We start from the raw sequence: 12340 nt of genomic DNA on the forward strand, positions 1-12340 counted from the left end.
AGTTCCTGGGTCACACCTGAATCATGTGTACTTAAGGAGTCATGGCTCATGGGAAAAGAAATTGAGGTAGGTGTTGATTGCAAAGTGTGCTGTGTGAAGATGAGTGTGTTGTTTTTCTGTTTTTCTGCCATGAAGTGATGGAAGAAACTAATTGATTTATTTGAAGACTAGACATGGAATAAAGTCTTTATCAGCTGCAACTGGGTGTGACTGTATTATGACTTTTGTAGTGTTTTCCATTAACAAAAGCAAGCAGATGAGTAGGAAGAAAGTTTTTCCATTTTATTTGGGATGGTAGATTACCCTAATAAGGTTTTCCTTGGCACAATTCAGTTTGATTTGTAATAATCTCTTAGTTGTCAGCATGGAAAATATCTTATCCTACCCCACGTTCAACTTAAAACCAAAATGTTATTTTCTTTCAACAAAATACTACAAAAGAACTCTGCTGATCTTGATCTCAACCACTTCCAGGATTCTTCAAGGAACATAAGTAAGGGTTTAGCAAAGACTAGGAATGGTAAACTTTGAACGTTTGCTTTTTCCAAGATGGTCATTGTCTTAGTTACTTTTCTTGTTGCTGAGACAAAATACCTGAATCCCAAAGTCAAGGAAGAAAAGATTTATTTGACTCACAGTTTATGGAGGTTTCAATCTGGCTTCAAGGCAGGGTGACATGGCAGAGGGACATCACAGAGAAGAAACAGTTCATGGTGGACAGAAGGCAGAAAAGCAAGCAAGGGACGTTCCCAGTGTCTTTCTGCCCTTTTTTATTCTATATAGGCTGTGTGCATTAGGGTGGGTGCTTACTGATTAGTAATCATGCACTGTTAATCCTAGCACTGTACCAGCAATCTGTCACATACTCTAGATCCAACCACTTCTTGTGTATGTGGTGGGGGGGGGTCAAACTCAGGACCTTGCACTTGCCGGGCAGTTGCTTTATGCCTCTGAGCTATATCCCCACCCCATAGATTCAACCACTTCTGAAAAAGCCACACTTATGGCAGAATGAGGCTTTGGGGGGACATTTAAACACAAGCCATAACACCCAGCATCACACATTCTAGATACAGCCACCTCTGAAAAACCCCCACTGTGACTGTATAAGGATGTGGAGGGCCATCTAGACACAAGCCATAACATTCTGCCCCTGGACCCCAAAAGACTTATATGTACCCCTTGATGCAATAGCCATTTTTTTAATTTTTATATTAATTTTATTGAGAAACAAGTAGTAATTAGACAATTTCAGAACAGGTTAGTAGGACAGTTACAATAATTAATACATTTCATATTGTTGTCTTTGTAGTAGTTATTCATAGTACAAGATGCAGACATGATATCTTCTCTAAAGACTATTAGTTCAAAACTTCTCATTGAACTAAGAGAAAATAGCTGTATATCTATGTTATTTTGTATATATAGATATATTTTTTTCCACTACAAAATGGAACTCATTTGTATCCCCCTTTTTTGTTTGCTTTTGTCAGACATGGGTATTCCATTGCCATTCATATATTGTAGGTGCATGAATTTAGTCCATCTCCATGAGCTGCCAAAGTTTTAATGTTTTTAGCATTGCTGACAATTCCACGTCTCATATCTCCTCTGAGACTTAAGGCATACTCTTAGATTCAAGCCTTTGTACAAATGAAAAGAAATTTAAAGACTTCCAACATTCAGTTACACAAGATGAACATTTCCATGTCAAAAGTTACAAACACGGTAGTAGGAAATGGGAGTAGGGCTGGGGAGATAGCTCAATAGAATAAGCACTTCCCTGGCAAGCACAGGGGCCTAAGTTCAATCTCTGGTTTCACCAAAAAAAAAAAAAAAAAAAAAAAGGAATGGGAGCAAAACAGACTGGTTTCTTTGCTCTTGATTCTCAACATGAATCTGTCTAAAAGCCCCATCAGTATCCATGCCACTGCTTAAACATTGAACTATCTTAAAGTTTCCTCTCCCAGGTTAATTAGTGTGCTGCCCTGAATATCAGTTTCAGACAGAGTCTCTGGACACAAGCAAAATGCAGACAACATCATCTGGAGTCCATCAGCCAATACAGTCCTTTTTCCAGCAGAAACCTGCTGAGCCTCTGGGTCATTTCTGTCAGCATTCTGGTCTTCTGAGCTCTAACCAGAATCTCCCATCGAGTATTATTTCTAGCATACCAGCTGTACTTTTTCAGCTGGCATCTCCAGAATTTTCCTAATTCTTTCCCTTCCCATAAGCCAGCTCCAAAGGCTCCTGCACCAAATGGTTAGGTATAGTCACTCTCAGTAGCAAAGTCTGTCTTAGTTACTTTTCTCTCTTTTCTCTCATTACTGAGACAAAACACTTGACACCCAGAGTTGAAGGAGAAAAAGTGTATTTTCTTTCGCAGTTTGTAGAAGGTTCAGTCCATGGTTGACTGGTTCCAAGACAGGGTGGCATGGCAGAGGAGTATCACAAAGGAGAAACAGTTTGTGGCAGGAAGAAGGCAGAAGGCAGAAACTACTAGTGCCAATAGCAGCTTCTTTCTGCACCTTTTATTTTCTACCCAGGCAATGTGTCTTAAGGTGAGTGCCAAACAACTCAGTGGACTAATTTGGTAATCACACGCCTTAATCCCAGCCTCACATGATAGCTCCAAGCTGCCTATCTGAAAAAGCCCCACCTATGACCACACAAGGCTGTGGGGGGACATCTAGGCACAAGCTGTAGTAGTCACCTTAGCATTTTTTCAGTCTTGTGTACAAATTTGGCGAGTGGGAGACATGCTATGGAAGGTGTAAATGGAGACACTATGGTGTGCCCATTTTATACATGACTTTTGATTAATTGAGCTAAACGTTAGTCATGTCCATATATTGCCAACCCAAAGTTAAATATGGTACAGTGTGTAAGACTTTTTGTTTAATCTCTAAAGCCCCTTTTAATGAATTTATCTGTATTTGAAAATTTTGATCTGCCAAATTTTACTTATCCAAAGCAGTTTATCCATTTATTTCTTTTCTTTTTTTTTTTTTTTTTTTTTGCAGAACCGGGGATTGAACTCAGGCCCTTGTGCTTGCCAAGAAAGCACTTATTCCACTGAGCTATCTCCCCAGTCCCTATCCATTTCTTTTCATCTCTGTTAATCAGAATTCTCTATAAATAATACTTAAATGAGGTTCTATTAGGAGGAAAGAAAGCAGTGCTTTAATTAAATTATATGTCACAAGCCAGATATGGTGGCACACCCCTATAATCCCAGCACTGGGAGGCTGAGGTGGGAGAATCTCTAGGAAGAAGAAACCCAATTTGAAGCATCTGTCGGAATCACATGTTAAAATGCATTTGCTCGTATGTAATACTGGCCTAAGTCTCAAGACACCTGCTGGGTTCTCCCCATCTGCTTCACCCGTCTCATTCTGCATTCCTTCTCAAAATCTAAAAGTATTTATATGTAGAACTCAGGGCTGAAAATTTATAAAGATCAGGATAAGAGCAAAGATCAAAGAAAAAGTAGGGATTGATTTTCTTAAAACATGAAAATAAGGAGCTAGATGCTCCACAGAAATCTCCCAAAATGAAAGAAGACTTCCTGTGAGCAGATGTTAAGGAGAATATTTCAAGTGGCCTTCTTGGCAGATTTTTGGTTTTATGGGGAGTTCTTTGGGGACTGTGAAGCAGCAGGATTCAAAGCAGAAGGATGTAAAATTGGATTCACCTCTTTTAACAAAATGTCTGTACAAGTTACGGCCCACAGTAGCCCTTCTTACCTGCTGTGCCCACAAATGCACCAAGAATGGGAACCTATAAATGAAGTCTCCTGCAGCCACAGACACAAGAAGGCATCTTTGCTTGTATGATACTTAATTTTCAATGCACCATCACATAAGTCCAATAGAAAGTGACTGGTGTTTCCCAGGGGAAAATACTCTCAAGGGACTGTTTACTAAGATCACTTTGAACTTAAAACCAAAAGTTGGAACCCGAAAATGTTAAAATAGCTCATGGATCCAAGGCTAATGTTGAAGAAAAAATGCTGTTGTTTAATATATAATGTTTGAGCCTGGGTGTGGTGGCACGCACCTGTAATCCCAGCCCTTGGGAGGCTGTAAACAGGCAGATCACTACAAGTCCGATCTAGTAGTGAGACCCTGAACACCCTGTAGACCCTTCCCTAAAATACAAAAAAAAAAGTAATATATAATGTTTAAGAGAAAATACTGATAACAATTGTGGTTTTATCTTGGAGAAGAAAAAATAGAGCATACAAACACATCTTTTTTTTTTCTTCATTGTTATGTGTTTGCTGCAAGGTCTCACCATGCAGCTTAGTTGCAGGATGCGTAGTGATCCTCCTGTTTTCAGCCTCCCCAGCACTGGAATCACAGGCATGCACCACCACGTCCGGACTCTGTCACTGGCTCAGTATGCCCTGGGGGAGGGGCTGGCATAACAAATACATATCTTAATAGAATCATTGAAAAGCACTGATCAGAGGCACAGTGCCTCAAGGAGCAGCATTGTGTACTAAAAGTCAGAGAAAAGTTAAGGGCTGAGTTAGACAGTGCTTAGTGACAAAAAATTATAAATGATAAGGACAGAGTGAAGAATATAGCTTATTAACTAATCACACATGTTCAAACTGTTAAATTTTTAGACCAACATTGGATTACCAGTGCTATTTTTTTAAACAAAAGAAATTATGTACAATACTACAAATTACATGCTGCAGTAGGAAAGGTTACTAAACTCTAAAGAAGCAATCCTGGGGGTTGAAATTTGATATGAAAATTTGCTCATTTGACATCTAAAGATGGCCTAGATACAACTTTCTGTCACATTGAACATCCCTGTGTGAGGGTTGTTAAGTAAGGGAGGGCCTCACTTTGTTTTTGTTTTGAAGTATTTCTTCTAAACAACTTGGAGTGGTTGATTTTATTCAGTGAAGGTGAACACATCTTCTCTTAAAGTTCTAGGCATTTTAAAATAATTTCACTACTAAGGGCTCACAATAAGAGCTGGGGAGATGGCTCAGTGGAATAAGGGCTTCCCTGGCAAGCGCAAGGGCCTGAGTTCAATCCCCAGTTCTGCCAAAAAACAAAAGGGCTCACATTAGCCAACTATTGTTTCCAGTTGCATTGATCTTTCAGAGTAGAAATGAACCCGGTCTTTACTCACGTCCTGCAGCAAATGTAAAAGTGAACACAGTTCCTTTCACCACGAAAATGTCTCATGATCCCTCTTTTTCCTTTTCTCTCATCCCTTGATGGCTCTTTCCTCACCCAACCCCTTTCTTGTGCCCCTAATATCTTTTTTTTTGCCCCAAGCACCATTGTGTGTTTCCCCAGCTCATTGCGGAACTGCTCCTGCTCCAGCCTGGGAGAGGGCAGGGCAGGGTGAGCCTCAGCGGACACTGTGGGTTTTGTCTTGGCAGCCCCGGGGAGTGAGGAGGCAGTGCATATTCTCACAGCTGTCACTTTCATCCCTTTTGTATTCTGCGAAGCTCAGGCCTTGTGCCTGGCTCTTGACAGCCTCAACTGTACAGCACCACTGTCTCCAGACCCGGGGGTCGTTTGGCCCCGTTCTCGTGCCATGCAGCCCCAGACTCAGGGAAGTTCAGTCGTATCACTATAAAACTAATGAATGCAGCCCTCCACTCTGATCTGATGTCTCTAAGACACGCACACACCGCTGCACGCATGCACACACACACGCACACAGAGTTGTCCATATTGTTTTCTAGAAGATGCAACTTCTAGAAGCTATAATGTATGCTTGTTCCTTTCACCTGATGTGTGAAGTGTGACCTGTCTGGAGTCTCTTGCAGGACATCATTGAGGAGGTCACTGTACGGTACATCCGGGAGAAGATATGGTCTGCTTCCGAAGATGATCTGCTTTGCTTTCAAGCCACCAGTTCAGGACCCATGCTTAGGGAAGAGTTTGAAGCTCGGAAATCATTCTTGCGTGATCAAGAAGAGAATGTGATCAAAATACAGGTATATGAATCAATCACCTGAATAGGGCAAACTGTCATTTTCCTCTGAAAATTTATTTTTAAAAATAGGTCCATCAGGGGCAAGGGAGATGGCTCAGTGGAATAAGCGCTTCCCTGGCAAGCGCAAGGGTCTGAGTTCAATCCCCGGTTCTGGGAAAAAAAAAAAAAATAGGCCCGTCAAAAAAACAAATAAAAATAAAAATAGGCCCATCAGCCAGGCATGGAAAAAAATAGGCCAGTCAGTTATTAGCATGCTAATAAGAAAATTTGACTGCAGATATTTGTTCCATAAATTGCCCTAGGCTACTTTACTAGGCTTAGGATTGAAAGTATCTTGGTAGGGGATGAATTATAGCTTTCTGGTGCTCTGTGGACTTGCACAGTCTGCTGAGACTAGCCTAGCTGGAGACTCAGAGCCCCTTGGGTCAGAGCTGAAATGATACACAGCATCTCTCCTTCTTTTCTTTAATTTGTTTTTATTAGTACACATTACATACAAGTACTCCCATTAGTCATAGGAGATTTATACCTCTACATAATATATCTTAATTCTTTTTCTCCCATTCCCCTCCCTTCCCTTCAACTCTTCTCCCCCTCCCCATTTTCTTTTTCTGTTCTTTTTTTAATCCATTTTTTTCCTTCTGTGTCTTTCCCTTCTCCCTTCCCTTGTTGCCCTTCCCATTTGAACATCATCTTCCTACTTCCTAAAATCTATCCTCCACTTTGCTCCTTATTTACCCTTAGGATTTCTCTAATAAGAGAAAATGCAATATTTAAACTTGTGTACCTTAAAATTATGGTCTCTGGGTGGTCTATTTACCTAGAAATGCCTCAGGTTTATCCTTTATGGAAGAGTAGTACTCCATTGGAGAGAAGTACCACATTTTCTTTCTCTATTCATCCATTAATGGGTATCTGGGCTACTGCCAAGATTTAGTATTATAAACTGTGCAACTATAAATGTAGGTGTTCATATATAACTGTGTTGTGATGCGTCTAACTCTTTCAGATTGATACCTAAAAGGGGAATAGAAAGATAAAAGTAACTGCTAGTTTTAGTTATTCTTCTTTGCTGTCAGCTATTGGATTGGTTTTTCATGATATGCTACTATTTTTGAGAAGTTATTTATTTGATGGCCACTCCCAACCTTGTCTTCTAAACATGACATTCTATCTTAACATTGGTTGATTCTACTGAATATAGTTTAAATAGAATTTTTAATGTCCTGTGAATCTGTTTTATCTGAAAAATTCTTTTTTGTGTGTGTATTTAGTAAAGGGTTTCACTATGTAGCTTGGATTTGTAGATCCTCCTGTTTTCAGCCTTCCCAGTGCTGGGATTACTGGCGTGTGCCACTATGCCCAGTCTCATTAGCCAACTCAGTGCACCCCAGGGATGGGGACGGGGCCGGCATAGCATGTGGTGCCAGGGATCAAAGCCCAGTTCCCGCACTTGCCTAAGCAGGCACTTAGTCTGCTGAGCTGTCTCACTGGCCCAAATCTGAAAATTCTGTTGAGCATTCATAGTTTCCATCACTTTCCTAAGCTTGCCCTTACTTACCTTCTTGCTTTTCTTTTCTTTTTGCACTGGGAATATAACTCAGGACCTTGCACTTACCAGCCAGACACTGCCATTAAGCTATAACCCCCAGTCCATTCCTTTTGCTGTGATTTGTAGTCTTGTGTGACTTACAGAGCTGCATCATTATTGTATAATTCTTACACAGGTTGTTATCTCATGTTTACATTCTTACATAGTGCTGTAACCAGCACATGGATGTTTACCTGTGCTAAGTCATGGTTACATAACTACCCCACTGTGCACCTGTGCTAGACAAGTGGGGTCATGTCCTCAGGTGTCCTTAGATGCCCCTGAGCAGTCTGAGTGGTTCCCCACAGGCTCCAGTTTCTCCCGCAGGTCCTTCTAGGCTCCCAGGGATCTACGTCTCTCCCTTTCTTTCCCAAGTTGTTCTTTTCCAGTGTGTATTCCAAACGCTGTGGAAACTGATGTGTTACTGCTTACTTCTCATCCATTGTCCTGGAAGTCAGAAATCATATCTCCAAACAATTGAGTTTCCATATGTCACTTCCTGTCTGACTTGAGCTTTCCGTGGCAGATGGTTGCTGAGTGGCAACTAGCTTCTTCTTCTTGCCTGAAAGGACAGAAGAACTAATGAAGTGAACCAGATTTAGCTTTCTGGGAGAATCTCCTCCCTCATATACCTGTCGCCCCTATTTAGGCCTGAAGGAGAGATCCTCCTTCTACAGGATTTTGTTGTGATTTGTAATCCTGCATAACTTGATGAATTTGCTTGTTGGGAGAAGAGGAACTTGCTTCATTTAGATGTTTTTACCCCTCTTCCCACCAACACACTGGCTTCCAGAAGGCTGCTTGTCCTTTTCTTGTGTGTCTAAAGAGCTACTGTCATTCACTGTTGAAATTTGATAGATTTTTGCTTACATCTGTTAACTTTGAAATTCTTAAGATGAAAATTTCTAACACAAAGAGCTTTTCTTTGATAGTCATTGTGAACCCAGTATGCTTTACCCATCTCATTTTAATGACATTCAGGACAAAATATGAAGTGTATAAATGTTTGTCTTCTTGAATATTACATAGGCCAGGTGATCAGGTATTTGAATTTGTTCAAGATGTTAGCAAGGCATAAATGACTTACTTAAAGAAACTAATGCTGTAAACTTGGCTCTCAGAGGATTTTTCTAGGCAAACCAGTGAGTTTTCAGTTTGTCCCTTTCTTAAACAGATGGCAGGCAAAACATATGGGAAAGTCTTAAAATAGAACCACCCATACCAATGAAAAACTCTAATTTCAAACTAACTTCACAGCATCAACTGCCATATGCAATTAGGACCAAGCCCACACTTGCCAGTCTCCTGCTTGGAGCAGGGTCTCAGTCTGAAACATAGTATTGCCTTGGTGTTAGAATCTAAGCTTGGAGTCTTACCCAGGCTGCAGTAGAAGCCTGCATCTAACTCAGGGACATCTAAGTAGAAGGAGAGAAAGTTATGTAGACTTCTTCTGCCACCTCACCAGAGGTAGCAGGTAAGCTCCAGAACCTACTTTTAGTCCACTTTGCCTTCTTTTGCCTCTGATAATTTCCTGACAATAGGGCATGGGGTCCAGAGGTGGGCCAGCTTCATAGATGTAGACCAGAAATCAGTGTGTGGTCCCACAACCATCGAGCTATGCAACCAGAAGACCATGAACTTAATCTCATTTTTCACCTAACTGGCTCATTCACCCTGAGTTAAGGGAATGTTCTGAGATCAGAGGCCTTTCCCTACATAGAACAATTTGAGCTTTCTAATTAGTTGGTGGTGTCCCAGGTACACAGTCTCAACCAATTTGGAAAGAAATAGAGAGACAGAACTCCCAGGCCCTTGACCAAGTATTCCCAAACTCCATTCCCTCCACACCATCAGGCTCCTGCCCTGGAATGAAGAGAGACACAGAGAATTCATGTTGTCGGCATAAGCCTCTAAGTGTTTATGGGATAAGTCAGAACATGCCCAGGTTAACATGGGGGACCATCAAGGAGAATCTGTATAGCTTTATTTATTTAGCATCCAGGGTCTTGAACATGGTGGGCAGACACACTATCACTTAGCTACACTCCTACCCAGAATATTGCTTTGAGCCACTGGGAAGCCCTGATAAATGATGTAAGTGTGAGTGTGAATGATCCTGGAAAAAAAAATCTCATAAATATGAAATAATTGTATATCAAAAGCAGAAAAAAAGAATATAACTGAAAACATAAATGAAGTAAACATCTAAGAATACTTGTCCAGAGGATGAAAGAAAATTTTCTGCTCAAATTTCTTTATGCTGTTAAGTTTTGTAAAATATGTGACTGAATGCAACAAGGAAGGGCAGCCAAAAATGAAGGAGAAGAAGAAGAAAGAAAGAAAACTATTGTCCCTAGAAACTAAGAGAAATAAATAATGAAGTCATAGACCAGTAGTGACTTTTAACTACAGAATGCAAGTTAAACGTGGAATGTAATTGAAACACATTGAGAAAAATGAAAACAGGCCTGAAGGTCTTAGAACAATTGTGCAAAAAGCTGAGAAGTAGATAATTAAAAATACTTTTTCTCCTTTGGAAATTAAGACACACGCTTCTGGAAATTATGATGGTCCTTGTATCGCAAGGTAGAGTCCAATTACACAGTAGGCTTTCCCTAGTATGTGGCTCTTATGTTCAGCAAATGCTAAAGTGAGGAGCTGACAGAGATGTTATGGTGGTTCATGAGACAGAAGGCATGGACCCAAGGTTCAGATCATTGGTGTGGCATAGGTAAAGATCAGGAAAAATGAAAGAGGAAAACATGCTGTAAATGACTGCCATAGAAAGAATTTTTTCTCTTGAGCTGAAGAAAGCTAGGGCACCACTTTTTGGGAAGGACATAAGTAGTGGAAAACACCAGAATAGCCCAAGGAGTTACTGAATTATTGTACTTTGAATCAGGAAGTACCACAACCAGCCAGTGAAGAAGAAAGGGCTACATGAAGTAACAGCAGACCCCCAGGAACGGCATTGGTGTGAGGACCGGAAGGAGGGAACAGGACCCCAAGGGACAACCCTTACACAGGCTTACAGTAATTTGGCCTATTCATTGCTCAGTTTTATCTTTGAGAAAAGAGAAAAGAAAGAAAATGTTTAGGGTTTTCTTGCCTAACTGACATCACAGAGCATTTGTGTGCCAGGGGCCAGTACTGGTAACTTACTGTACTGAATGTCTAATTATCAATCAAAGGGCCGGCCAAATAGCTCAGAGGATTAAAGAAACTGCAAGCAGGTGCAGGGGCTGGGGGTTCAATCCCCGAGGCCTGCTATGCCAGCCATGCCAGCCCCACCCCTAGGGCACATTGAGGCAGCAATTGAGACTGGGCGTGGTGGCATATGCCTGTAATCCCAGCTCTTGGGAGGCTGTAAACAGGTGGATCACTACTTCCAGTCTAGTGAGACCCTGAACATCCTGTAGACCCTTCCCTAAACTACAAAAAAATCAAGTAACCTATTAAGTGAGCTAGATTTTCCAAAGATTAGTAGTGAAAGTCTATAAAACACAAAGTTAGCCTCTGAGGTCCAGATATTTTGAAAGACTTATTTGTGACAGATTACTACACAGAATACATTGCTGTGGTGCTGGAAAACAGAACAAAGAAGACAATTACTACATATTTTCCCACAATTTCTTATACCAGACAACAGAATAAGATTGACACTGTTTTCTGACAATGGTCTTCTGTAAAAGCTGCCTCTCAATGACTTACGACTTAAAATTTTGTCTCTTTTTACATCTTCATCATCAGCTCTTTTCCACATCTTTATATATAATATGTAAACCTATAATAAACAGCCTCTAGTTAGAACTTCCAGTTTATTACTACACACAAGAGTTCTGTTATTAGTGCAGACTTTGAAAAGCCAGGCCTAATGGAATTGAAACTTACAAACTAAAAAAGAAAAAAGTAGAATTTTGACAAATCAAATAAAGCATATAGTATTTCTGGTTCATTAAGCGAAATATTCCATATCAAACCACTCTGCCTTTGTTTGGAAAGATAATGAAAAGATTTATAAATGTAGACAAATAGAGCCTGCAAGATAACTCAGCAGGCTAAGGGTCTGCTTAGGCAAGTGCAGGAATGGGATTCGATCTCTGGCACCACAGTCCACGCCAGCCCTCCACCTGGGTGCACTGAGCAGACCACCACTGAGTCCGGGCATGTGGCACAAGCCTATAATCCCAGCACTGAGGAGGCTGCAAACAGGATCACTTTGAGTCTGAGCTGTGTAAGGAGACACCGTTTCATCCAAATACAGTTTTTTAAATGTAGACAAATAGATACCGTGATCACAAAAAATAAATCTATATAAATAATAATGTGATGGAAATGATGAAATCTCAGTAAATGTGGGTGGTGAACATCAGACCCATGGTTCATTCAATGAAAATGAAGAATAGTGATTAATCCTTGGTCCATTAAAAACCAGCACAAAAATGCTTCACTTAGATAATCCGTTATTAAGATAGATTACTTACTCAAAATGTTGTGAATCTGAGTTAATGGAGATTAATGATTTCTACAATTCGAATGACACAGGGACAGTAGAATGAAAATAGATGCTAGCACCATTGTCTTATTCTGCCCATGAGTATAGATCCAGCATGGGCTATAAATTAAATAATATGCAATCACACAACTGCACTTCTGTGTCTCAAAACCCACCAGAATATCCCAGCCATTAAGCCCATCACAACAAGTATATCACTGGCCACAGTGCCATGATCCCTGTTATATAAACCAGCTTCCTCTTCCCAGACTCTGTCATGC

The 12340-nt window shown here is 40.6% G+C and overlaps 1 protein-coding gene across 1 annotated transcript in view; it reads left to right on the top strand.

Annotated features, from left to right (window-relative positions):
- The window catches only part of Iqgap2 (IQ motif containing GTPase activating protein 2), a 314540-nt gene that overhangs the window by 238494 nt on the left and 63706 nt on the right, over positions 1-12340 (top strand). Inside the window, exons 18-19 of the mRNA XM_012517419.2 lie at positions 3-66; positions 5804-5974. Coding sequence (XP_012372873.2) covers positions 3-66; positions 5804-5974 — 235 coding nt within the window. The remainder of the gene's footprint in view (positions 1-2; positions 67-5803; positions 5975-12340) is intronic.

The sequence above is a fragment of the Octodon degus genome, unplaced genomic scaffold (assembly GCF_000260255.1).
Source record: "Octodon degus isolate 3935 unplaced genomic scaffold, OctDeg1.0 scaffold00177, whole genome shotgun sequence".
In the NCBI taxonomy this organism is placed as follows: domain Eukaryota; kingdom Metazoa; phylum Chordata; class Mammalia; order Rodentia; family Octodontidae; genus Octodon; species Octodon degus.